Source organism: Odocoileus virginianus, chromosome 16, assembly GCF_023699985.2.
Source record: "Odocoileus virginianus isolate 20LAN1187 ecotype Illinois chromosome 16, Ovbor_1.2, whole genome shotgun sequence".
Classification (NCBI taxonomy): Eukaryota; Metazoa; Chordata; class Mammalia; order Artiodactyla; family Cervidae; genus Odocoileus; species Odocoileus virginianus.
Genome location: NC_069689.1, coordinates 55,792,452 through 55,804,515, shown reverse-complemented (window position 1 = coordinate 55,804,515; position 12,064 = coordinate 55,792,452). Strand labels below are relative to the sequence as shown.

The 12,064-nt window shown below is 48.3% G+C and overlaps 1 protein-coding gene across 11 annotated transcripts in view; it reads left to right on the top strand.

Moving 5' to 3' along the window:
• ARNT2 (aryl hydrocarbon receptor nuclear translocator 2) overlaps positions 1-12,064 on the top strand; it is a 185,765-nt gene that overhangs the window by 156,471 nt on the left and 17,230 nt on the right. For all 11 annotated transcript variants that reach the window (XM_070478234.1, XM_070478232.1, XM_070478235.1 and 8 more), the window contains exons 13-15: positions 3,678-3,750; positions 4,956-5,079; positions 9,835-9,934. In XM_070478234.1, coding sequence (XP_070334335.1) covers positions 3,678-3,750; positions 4,956-5,079; positions 9,835-9,934 — 297 coding nt within the window. The remainder of the gene's footprint in view (positions 1-3,677; positions 3,751-4,955; positions 5,080-9,834; positions 9,935-12,064) is intronic.

The following is a 12,064-nucleotide window of genomic DNA, read 5'->3' as shown; positions in this document are numbered from 1 at the left end:
AGAGCCCCCAGAGCTCAACAGAGCAGAGAGCAGACGCCCGTTGTAATACCTCTGGTTCTGATCACGTCCGGTCATGCTTCTGTGCTAACTAAAGCCCTCGCCCTCCTCCATGCATCAGACACACACCAGGGCGCACAGCTGGGCAAGTGGAAAGGGCTGGGTTTCTGCCTCATTCATCCCACGCACCAGGCCCCCTGGCACAGCAGCACAGCTGATTCTGTGCTTGGGCTGGACACCAGGGCTGAACCACGAGGTAGGAGTGGTCCTTATATCCTGGAAAACCTCTTCTGTGTTCAAGGTTGAGCATCAGAAAGCTTATGAAAGGAAGAGGGGGGTGGTCCATGGATTCCTGCCCTGGAGGGGAGCTCACTGCTACAAAAATCCCACAAAAACCCCAAAGAACAGATTTTTGTTTTCTCCTACCTGGTGGCTCAGGATGGTGTCTTGGGCTCACAGCTCTGGGATGGGACGCGTGGAAAGGTGGTTCCTGTTACATCTTTGGGATGGAGTGCAGGGGCTGATGCAAGACACACTTTGTTTTGAATCCTGGGTTTGCCATACTGACCAGTGTCACCCTGGGCACGTCACTGAACTCTATGAGCCTCAGTTTCTTTATCTGTAAAATGGAATGTTTTGCAGAGATGTGAAAACGTTGATGAGGTTCTGGCTCTGAGTACCACACTTGGATTTTAGAGGGTGTGCCAATGAGAGATGAGGGTGCCTGCAAGATGTAAATCAAAGTAAAACACAAAGCTGTCAAGTCAGAATCAGAAAATACAGAAAGTTGTCATTTTTCAATAGACGATTATATCAATTCTTTAAAATGTTTTTGAAATGTCCATTTTTTTGAAAATTATTATTTTTAGTGCTCCTGTTTCCTGGTGTTACTGGGCTTAGGCTGCCTGGTGGGCAGTCACATGGTGCTGGTTTTATTGTTAAGCTTTTCTCCAGGCTCTGACGCCAAGGTTGGGAGACATACTGCGGGCTTCCCAGGTGGCTCAGTAGTGAAGAATCCACCTGCCAATGCAGAAGACACTGGTACCATCCCTGGGTGGGGAAGATCCCCTGGAGAAGGAAATGGCAACCCACTCCAGTCTTCTTGCCTGGAGAATTCCATGGACAGGGGAGACTGGCAGGCTGCAGTCCACGGGGTCACAAAAAGTCAGACACGACTGAGCACCTAACACTTTCACACTTTTCACTTTCAGATAGAACCTCCCTTCTTCCTGTGTTGTGATCTCTAACTCAGCATACTGCCATTGTTTTTGCCAACTTACCTGTCTGCCCCTGGAGGCTGTCAGCTCCCCGAAGCCAGAGACCACATAAGTTCTGAGTTATCTTTTCTCTCCAGTGCCTGGCAGACACTTGGCATAGATAGCTTAGCACACTTCACTGAAGACATGGCTCACCTGGGCTTAGTTCTTTTTTTTTTTTTCCTGGCTGCACTTGGAGGCATATGGGATCTTACTTCCCTAACCAGGGATCGAACCCATGCCCCCTACATTGAAAACTCAGTGTCTTAACCACTAAGCCACCAGGGAAATCCTGCCAAGCTTACTTTTAAATAAACTATTCACTGGGTCTTCCAACTAGGTGGGGTCCTCTTTTAAGATGTCTTCGCTTGTGGGGGGCACACACACTAGGGACCCCAATTAAAAGGTGTGGCTGGAGGCATAAACAGTGTTTAGATTGTACACCTCTGAATGCTGAGGGAAAGAGTTGAGAACCACAATTTAAGTTATTTTGTGTTTGTCCAAAGCAGAATTGGAACTGAAACTGGGAGTCGTAGGGAGGTGCGTGTGTGCTAAGTCGCTTCGGTTGTCTCCAACTCTTTCGAACCCATGGATTGTAGCCTGCCAGGCTCCTCTGTCCATGAGATTTCCCAGGCAAAAATACTGGAGTGGGTAGCCATTACCTCCTCCAGGGGATTTTCCCAGCCTAGCGATTGAAGCCAGGTCTCCTGCATTGGCAGACGGATTCTTCACTGTCTAAGCCACTTGGGAGTTTTAAATATAAAGGGAGTTTTAAATATCTCTATCCCAAGGTCTGTGAGCTTACGTTGTGAGGCTAACATGGTCCATATGAGTGCAGACTCTGAGCAGAAAGCCCTCTGACCAGCATCTTCGGTCTCCCCCTGACCCAATCACACTGCTCCCCCCAGGAGCCCTCCAGGTCCTCAGATGCTGATTCGGGTTGCAACTCTTCAGCAGCGGCCCCTCTGTAGGGACCCGCTCCCTGACTGAGCTGGTCCACAGCTGCCCTGCCTCTCCCGTCCGCTCCAGGGAGGATCTCACGGGCTCTCCTCCGTACACCTCAGGCCGCAAGTGAAGGGGGCAGGGGATCTGTGAGCTGTTCTTGCTGCAGTCCTGCCTGCCACCTTCTTGTCCAGGGTGTGGCCAGGGTTGACAAAGGGACACCCTAGCATCATTCATACTTCGATAGTGAAAATGAACACGGAAAATCTTTACAGTTAATGCAAGCACTTAAGATTTTTTTTTTTCCATGTTCCAAATCTCACTCAGTCACACAGGATGTTAACATTTGTAGCTGTAATCACAGCATCCGTAACATTTGGTGCTCAACTTTTCCGCACACTCTTGTCGCACCTTGTGGTGTTTCCAGTCTTCCCTGTAGCCACCGCTGCTGACCGTGTTTACTCAGCAAATGAATAGATGTGGTTTACAAAGCCGCTCCCCTGTCACAGCCAGCTGTGCGGGGACAGCTCTTGTTTCCTGCCCCTGAATCATTTCCTTAGCACAATCCCTGCTGCATGGCGACCACCTGCAAGGCTGTGACCGCAACCGCCCTTTCTGATGTGGCCTCCGTCCTGTTTTCTGAGAAGACTGCGTCCACACAGGCTTCTCTTGCAGGGTGTGAGTGGGATAGTTTCAGTACCATGCCAGCACACTGCACGCTTTTACCAACTCAGTAGGTGAAGAATTGTACTTTGAGATTATTTTAATTTGTGCTTATTTTGCTTATTTTAATGGTGAAAATATTTCCCTACTTGCTCATTATATGTATATAATATATATATATACACATATATATATATTTATGCCATGTCCTACTCTTTTGCCACCACATGGACTGTAGCCCTCTAGGCTCCTCTGTCCATGGGCTTTCGCAGCAAGAAATCCCATTTCCTTCTCTAGGAGATCTTCCTGACCCAGGGATCAAACCTGTGTCTCTTGCGTGTCCTGTGTTAGCAGACAGGTTCTTTACCAGCTGAGCCACCAGGGAAACAAAAGCAACTATACTCAATAAAATTGACTTTAAAAAAAAAACCCACTTATTTCCTAAATATTGGCAACCTAAGCCAGGTTTGATCCCTGGGTCAGGAAGACCTCCCCCTCCCAGAGGAGGAAATAGAAACCCACTCCGTATTCTTGCCTGGAGAATCCTGTGGACAGAGGAACCTGGCAGGATACAGTCCATGGGGTTGAAAAGAGTCAGACACCACTGATCGACTAGCACTTTCACTTTCCAACTTACAATATGAGACTTGGAGCCTTGATTTGGAACATGAAGAAATAAAATCAGTCAAAACTGAAAACGATTTAGAGATCCAACAGGTGTCACCTGCTGTGCCCTTGGGGAGCAAGGGACATTCAGGCTCCACCCTGTCACCCCCACATCTATTTTTCCTGACTCTCTGCTGACCCCTTGTTTCACAGGCAGCTCCAGCAGCAGCAGGCAGAGCTGGAAGTGCACCAGAGAGACGGGCTGTCATCGTACGACTTGTCGCAGGTGAATTTCTGGAAAACTCTTTCCCAATTAGAACTGTCTCCAACCAAAAGACTGCAGACTAAATCCCCTTAGCCCAGGAGGTGCTGTTGCTCCCTCCACCCACACTGCAGAAAGCATTTGGGGCCCCAGAGAGTGTGTGTGTGCAGTGGAGGTCTACCGTGACTCTTCCATGCAGAGCTGAGCCGTGCAGAGTGTAGAACACAAGCGTTGGGAGCTGCGGTCAGCCAGTACAGTAAGTTCCCTCCATACGGAGTTCAAGCTGTGAGCTTTCAAAGATGCAAATGTGGGTTTGCATATCCAATCACAAGAGTTAGTTCTTATGTCTGGCGTACACTATCATGTGCGTACAGCCTGTACAAGTGGCTGTGCTTGTGTGTATTTTACTGTACAGTACTATATAGAGGACAGCAGTGCAGTGTCTATTTCAAGCCCAGGGTGTCGGGAAGCAAGCATAAAAGCAGTGATGATGTAGCTGGTGCTCCTGTACTTGTTAAGGTACTGTACTGTAAGATTAAAAATGTTCTCTTAATTTTTTTATGCAGATATGTGTGAAAAGTATTATAAACCTATGAGAGTAAAGTACTATATAGCCAAGTGTGTTAGTTGGGCACCTAGACTAACTTTGTCAGACTTACAAGCAAATTGGTCTTATGAACATGCTCTCGGAACAGAACTGGTTCATATGTAAGGGACTTACTGGTACTGAGATCCAGAGGCTGTGTGGGAACTCGGAGACCACCCAGCTCTGAACCTTGTCAGCCCTGCAGCCTTTACGCTGCCCCTCCCACCTTTAATCTGCACCCCAATGTTCTCAGGGCACCTCTTCCTGGCCATCTTCTCAGGCCCCCCTCCTTCCCTTCTCCTTCCTCCTCTTCTCACTGCTTCTGGCCTTAGAGAAACTGAAGCTTGTGTTGGTACTTGGCGTCTCTCTCCAATTAAACTTTATGTTCCCTTTCCCTGATATTTAGACTAAGTTGATCATTTTTATTTCTCTCTCTCCAAGTGATTGGTGGAACTCCAGTGAGCCTTCTGTGAACCCTTGTTCACACCCACACCTGTCTGTTGTAGGCTTTCGCATATACAAAACTCCCTGCTCTACCCAACACCCCAGCCTGAGATGCCAGCGATTCCGAGGGAGGGGAATCTGGTGTGTCTGTTCCGCCCCTCACACCCAGGGATGCTTTTGTGTTTTCTTTTGCAAACAGGTGCCTGTCCCCAACCTACCAGCCGGGGTTCATGATGCAGGGAAGTCTGTGGAAAAGGCAGATGCAATCTTTTCCCAGGAAAGAGATCCACGGTTTGCTGAAATGTTTGCAGGAATCAGTGCGTGTAAGTTCCCAAAGAGTGCTGACATGGTGGGATAGTGGGGTTATAGTCGCCACAAGCCAGCTGGAGGCAGTCACCCTTGAGGGTGAATTTACGGAGACTGCTGCAAGGTGTAAAAGGAACACAAAATTCAGGGGTCCTAATGAATCCTCTCTATTCTCAAACTCACCTCTCATTTACCTGTTACCTGGGGCAACCACCTGACATCTCATGGGCCTCTGACAAACACCTGGGACCTCTGACATCTCATCTTCAAAATTTGAGGAATTGGAGTAAATGAGCTCTATTCATCATGATACAGTTTAGTATTATCAAGCAAAAGACATGTCCCTATTTTTAAAAAATTTTAATCTCTAGTGTAGAGAGGACCATATTTTAAAGTAAAAATATGCATAAAAAGGAAAATAAAAATTATCCAGTATCCTACCACATAGATTTAATCTTTTTTAACTTTTTAAAGCTTGTCCTTTTTGTCTTTCTACACATTGTTGTTGTTCGGTTGCCAAATTGTGTCTGACTCTTTGCAATCTCCTGGGCTGCAGCACACCAGGTTTCCCTGTCCTTCACTATCTCCCAGAGCTTGCTCAAACTCATGTCCATTGAGTGAGTGATGCCATGCAACCATCTCATCCTCCGTCTCCTGCTTCTCTTCCTGGCCTCAACCTTTCCCGGCATCAGGGACTTTTCCAATATGTCAGCTCTTCGTATCAGATGGCCAAAGTATTGGAGCTTCAGCTTCAGCATCAGTCCTTCCAGTGGATATTCAGGGTTGATTTCCTTTCGGATTGACTGGCTTGATCTTAATGTTCAAGGCCAAACAACTAACATGGAGGGAGCACAGAGCCCCCTCCAGCAGGAGACAACTGGGTTAAAGATTTACTGAGCATGGTCCTGCCCATCAGAGCAAGACCGTTTTCTCCACATATGAATTCTTTTTATATACAGAATTGAGCTCATACTGTTTGGTAGCTTACTTTTTCACATGTCTATTACGAACATCTTTCTAGGTTATTAAATAATCTGCATTGTTACTGCCTGCATAGCGTTCCAATGTATGAGTGTTCGTAAGTCACCATTTGTGGTAGTCTCCAAGGTGTCCACCTGTGTTAGTGTCACTATTAGAGAAAGTGGTACCATTCATGGGACTTCTCTGATGACCAGTGATTAGGACCCTGTGCTTGCACGACAAGGGTTGCAGGTTTAACCCCTGGTCAGGGAACTAAGATCCCTACTTGCTGCACGGCGCAGCCAAAAAAATAAATAATAAAACATATAAGAAATTTTATAAAGAAACAAAATGGTGCTGTCCAAAGTTCAGGTGTCATGGAACCCACTTGTGTAGCCGCCTCACTCGCCCACTCAGACTGCCACTGAGATCAGCAACATATAAAACTTGGAAATGTCGTTGTCGGTTCCAAAATTCAGGAAAAAAGATTCCATTTTCATGGGATCAGCGAGATACAGCACAATTGGGATCAGCTTAGGGAGATACCAGCCGACTCATGCCACAGAATCATGGGAAATGAAGAAAAGGGACAGGACCCCAGTGCCTCCCAGGACCAAGGAGCGGGGACAGCGTGGCCCGGGGGAGGACAGAGAGGCCCTTGGCAGGTCCCAGTCCTTCTGTCAGCTCGTGGGGTGGAAGACCTCAGCCCTTATTCTCACGTGGCTGGGGACCGGATGCTAAGAAAGCAGGAAGCTGCCTGAACTGGTGGCTCAGACGGTAAAGATTCCATCTGCAGTGCGGGAGACCTGGGTGTGATCCCTGCGTTGAGAAGATCCCTTGGAGGAGGGCATGGCAACCCACTTCAGTATTCTTGCCTGGAGAACCCCATGGACAGAGGAGCCTGACGGTCTATAGTCCATGGGGTCACAAAGAGTTGGACACGACTGACTGACTACGCACAGCACAGCCTGAACCAAGGGCAGCAGGTGCCAGCACAGCACAGCGTCCAGCCCCGAGCAGAGGACAGACCTGTTAGCATGACTCGAGGGCTCCCTGCTGGTGCTCCCCCTCCTCCCCATCACCGGTCATCCACATCTGCCAGCTGCCCACAGCAGTATTTCCTCCACTTTCATAGAGAGATGTGGTTTCATCCAGCAAGAGGAAACAATCCCACATCTCACTGGTTTCTCTTCCTCTCAGATAAGCCTGAAATATTTGGCCACACCCACAGCATTTCTGGGAAATCCTTTTGAAATTTTAATATTATACAGACACAAACATCTTCCCATAAAGATGACAAAATAGAAAAAAAAGTTAACAGAAAAGGAAAAAGAAGGGGAAGGAAAATACATAATCTCAAAATTTTTCCACCAACCAAGATGCTTTCCTTTATGAAAAAGCAATAGAGAGTTGGCTCAGTGGTTAAGAATCCACCTTTCCATGCAGGGGACGTGGATTCAGTCCCTGGTCGGGTAACTAAGATCCCACACACAACGAAGCAACTAAGCCCACGTGCTAGAAATACTGAGCCCTCACACTCTGGAGTTTGTGCTCCACAATAAGGGAAGCCCTAGTGCCTCAACTAGAGAAAAAACCCGCACATCACAAGGAAGACCCAGTGCAGCCAAAAAAAGGAACAGAAGGACCTTCTCAGATATGTGCCATCTACTTATACTTCCTGGAAAAAATGACTTGCAGGAGAAGTCATTGTGAAATGAATCAAAATACAGAACACAAGATTGGAAATGATAGGTTGGAAAAGTAGTAGCAATGAAAAAGTGAAACTAGTGACATGTAGAATTAATATAAAAATTGTTAGAAGATACAAAAGATATTTAAAAATAAATAAAAACCCAAGTCAAATAAGTTCAGCAAAAATACATATTTTGGGTGAAGGGACTAAGAACTGAAATTTCTCATCAGTCTATACTATTTTATCTCTGACATTTACAAAGATATATAACTTCAAGTATTTAAACATAACTACTAATGAATGGTAAAAAGAAAAAAAAAAAAAAGGAAAGGAAAGAGGTCTCACTTCCAAACCATTTCCAAGAAAAGACAAGGACATTTTTAGCAACTTGCAAAATACTCAGAAGAAAAATAAAGTGAAATAGCAAGAAACTATGAATAGCATGAGTAGTGCAATAAGTTGATGCCCAAGGGTTCCTGACTAATAGTTCTGGAATAATTGGATAGTTCTGAAATGGTATGCCCCCCAAAAATGATATTACCATAGCAAAGTGAAACTATTTAACCTGGAAGAGTTGATGGTGATGATGCTCCAAAACCAAGGAGGAAAGCAGAGGTGTTGACCTTGCTGCACAAAGAAAAGTTAGAGCATTCAGTGGGCAAAGAAGCTTATTTTATATAGATAAAAGGTGGAACCTAAAAATGAAGATACATCATGAACATTGAAATGTGAAATCCAAAAATAGTCTGAAACACAAGAGATCCTGATAAAGCCAAATTGCAGTGGATGATTTCAATATACCTTTCTCCATCTCTAACAACTCATGTAGCTCAAAGTAATAAGAAAGATATAGAAGATTAAAAATTATATATATATATTAATATATATATAATTATATATATATAATTTTATGTGTATGCATGCTCAGTCGTGTCTGACCCTTTGCAACCCCATGGATGATAGCCCACTGGATTCCTCTGTCCGTGGGATTTCCCAGACAAGAATACTGAAGGGGGTTGCTGTTTCCTCCTCCAGGGGATCTTCCCAACCCAGGGATCGAACCCATGTCTCCTTCATTGGCAGGCAGATTTTTTACTACTGAGCCACCTGAGAAGCCCATGTGGTTTTATAGACATATGTAATTTTGTACCCTACAAACATCCTGGGACATTGAGAAAAATAAATGTTTCTTATTTAACCAACAACCAAAAATCTTAAATACATGAGAGAGAAATTCAGAAGTCTTTCTTACTCCTGCAACTTTTAATTTTATTTATTTTTTGGCAACCTCATGTGCCTTGCTGGATCTTAGTTCCCTGACCAGGGATCAAACCTATGCCCCTAACAGTGGGAGCATGGAATCTTAACCACTGGACCTCCAGGGAAGTCCCCCTCCTGCAACTTTTAGCCTTGTCTCTTTCTCTCCAAAATGCAAGGCCTTGTGATTAGGTTAGAAATACACACCCAAGAGTCTGATCCCTTTCCGTCCTGTAGGGATTTTCCACTGCGCAACACCATCATTGCAGCAGAAGACCATGGAGCAGTGAAACTGCTCAGTGCCTCTGTGTTTCTAAAAACGTCATGGAGGTTTGTTGACACGTGTGGGAGATTTAGCCATGGCCCCTTTAGCCCAATCCCGGGGCCCCAAGTCCGGGATCCTGAGTGTTCATCACTGCTAATGGCCACCCAGGGAAGGATCGGCCCGCTCTGCCCATCCCCCCACCAGCAGGCCCAGAGACAGGTGCAGATGTGGGTCCTGTCTAGGCACAGAATAGCTGCCATGTAACTCATCTGCATCTCCTTTATTCTGGTATTTTGCTCCTAGTAGAGATGTTAGAGATTATAGGAATAAGATGCAAGCGGGGTCTTTGAGCTTCTGGGGAAATGGGAGGGTGCTTCAAGGGAGCCCTGGGCCCTTCGATTAGAAGAGGGAGTGAGAGAGCTCCCATCCCCACTGCTGTTTCTCAAACTACCACCCTCTTGCTCGTGTCAGATCTAAAGGCCCAGCTGGGATTTAGCCCATTTCTTTAGCCTCTCTCTGTGGGTGCTCGGGGCTCCCTGCCCTGGGGTCTGTAGGGCTGGAACTCTTCCAGGGTGACCCTTGCTCTACTTTTCCCAGCGGAGAAGAAGATGATGAGCTCAGCTTCTGCGGCAGGAACGCAGCAGATCTACTCCCAAGGAAGCCCGTTCCCTGCTGGACACTCGGGAAAGGCCTTCAGGTACCAGTCAGGAGTGTGGGGCACGGAGCAGGGGCGGGCAGGAGGGCAGGAAGAGGGCCCTCCCCAGTGAAGCCCTGGGTCTCAGAGTCTGGCTCTGTGTGCAGCAAATACTGCCAACCTCACTTAGTGCTTACCCATTCGAATGCCCGGGCTTCCCAGATGGCTCAGTGGTCAAGAACCCGCCTGCCAGTGCAGGAGATGTGGGTTCAATCCCTGGGTCAGGTAGATCCCCTGGAGAAAGAAGTGGCACCCCACTCCAGTATTCTTGCCTAGAGAATCCCATGGACAGAGGAGCCTGGCGGGCTACAGTCCATGGGGTCACAAAGAGTCAGAGATGACTGAGCATCCACACACACACACATTTGTATGCCAGGGCCAGGCTGAGGGGTCCAAGAGCTCCAGTTCTGACCTGCAAGCCCTTGATGAGCCACCGTAAATACATGCTGTCGGTTACTCTTTCTTGGATGTGAATGGTGCCAGCCACTGTGTTGTGCAGAGGTGCCTGCCATGGAGAAGGGAGTGGGGTGGCTCTAGCCAGGACAGACCTAGGGACACCTGACAAGGCAGCAGGAAGTACCCTGTCCCTGGGTTTCTAGAGGCCAGAGCGACCTCCAAGGGGGAGAGGACCACTCAGCCCATCACGCCTGGGGTCTTAGCCTAAAGGGCTGCCTATGGGAGGTATAAGTAGGATGTTGTGCTTCCAGGGGTTGGTTCTTAGCATCAGGGGTCTCTTGTAAATCACTGAGGAAGCCAACAGCACCACCAGGGATGGGGCCTGGCTCCAGGGGCTCCCAGGGCAGCAGGAGCAGGGGCTGGGGAGCTCAGACAGACACCTTCAGGGAGGGTGGTGGGCACTTGTGTGAGCCATCGGGTGCCCCCAGACCCACTAGGAGAAGCATCTCAGACCCGTGCCTGGTGGGATGGGGCTCCCCAGGCAGCCCAGCCTCTGACTGACTCGGCCAGAGCTGAATGTCCAGTTGAGAATCAGGCAGGGACCAAGACTGGGCAGGTGGACCAGCCACCCCAGGGAGAGGTCCCAGCTGGGATGGCCCTCACCAAGGGTCAGTGGACTGACCTCGGGGAGGCAACAAGTAGTCAGCAGCTGCGCCATGAGACATTAACCCCTGAGGTCACAGAGTGGCTCTGCCAGACCCACAGCTGGGCTGTAGTAGATGGTGACTTGTTCTGAGTCTCTGGGGAACTCTGTCCTGGTGCAGCGACTCTCTAGTCTGGGGATGGGAGGACAAGATGGTGGCCCCCTGTGAGCTGCCCCTGAGACATAATCCCTGCTGGTCACCTGGCTCTGCGGAACACTGGCTAAGGCTCCAGGCTCTTCCCCTGCTGCTGGTTACTCACCCACTCAGCACATGGTAACCTGCTGTAGTTCCATGCCAGGCCCGCCTAGGCCTGTGTTCATTGAGTCCTTGTAACACTTGCTGCTTCCCCCTCTCCCTCCCCGCCCCCTGCCATCTGGACAGAGGGCAGCCAGGATGAAGCAGAAGCCAGAAGTGAGGAGGCTAGCCAGGCACAGCATGGTGGGGACAGAGGTAGGGGGAGGCCCGGAAGCAAAAAATCAGATGGGCACCTGCTGCAAGGGTAGGTGCACAGGCATCAGGATTGTGCTGAGCAAAGCCCAAGAAACGGGAGACATGGGGACTCCTGGAATCTGGGAGGAAAAGAATAAGATGAATACATGAATCTTAACTGCTCTGCTCGGCTTGGGAGTTTGGTCTCCATCACTGGGACGGCTCATGGTAGAAAAGGGGCTTGAGGAAACGAGGTCCTGGAGAAAGTTTGTGATGACAGGGGTGTAAGGGGTGGAGTGGAGGAGTGAGGCTGCAGGCAGGTGCTTAGAACAGATGGTCCAGGCAGAGATCCTGAGTCTGTACCAGCTGTTGTCACTGAAACAGAAGAGGGGGCCAGTCCCCTTGTGGAGCCTGGCATTGGGGAGGCTCTCACTAGATCACTCGTCTATAGAACAAATGTGTTAATTAGTTAAAAGAGTGCCATGAAGCTGTAAGCTTGTAGGATGGACAGTTTCCTGTACATCTGCAGGGCCTGAGCTGGATTGAGTGGGAAGGGACAGGGGTAAGTGGCACTGAGCCCTTGGCAGAATGGCACAGCTATGGC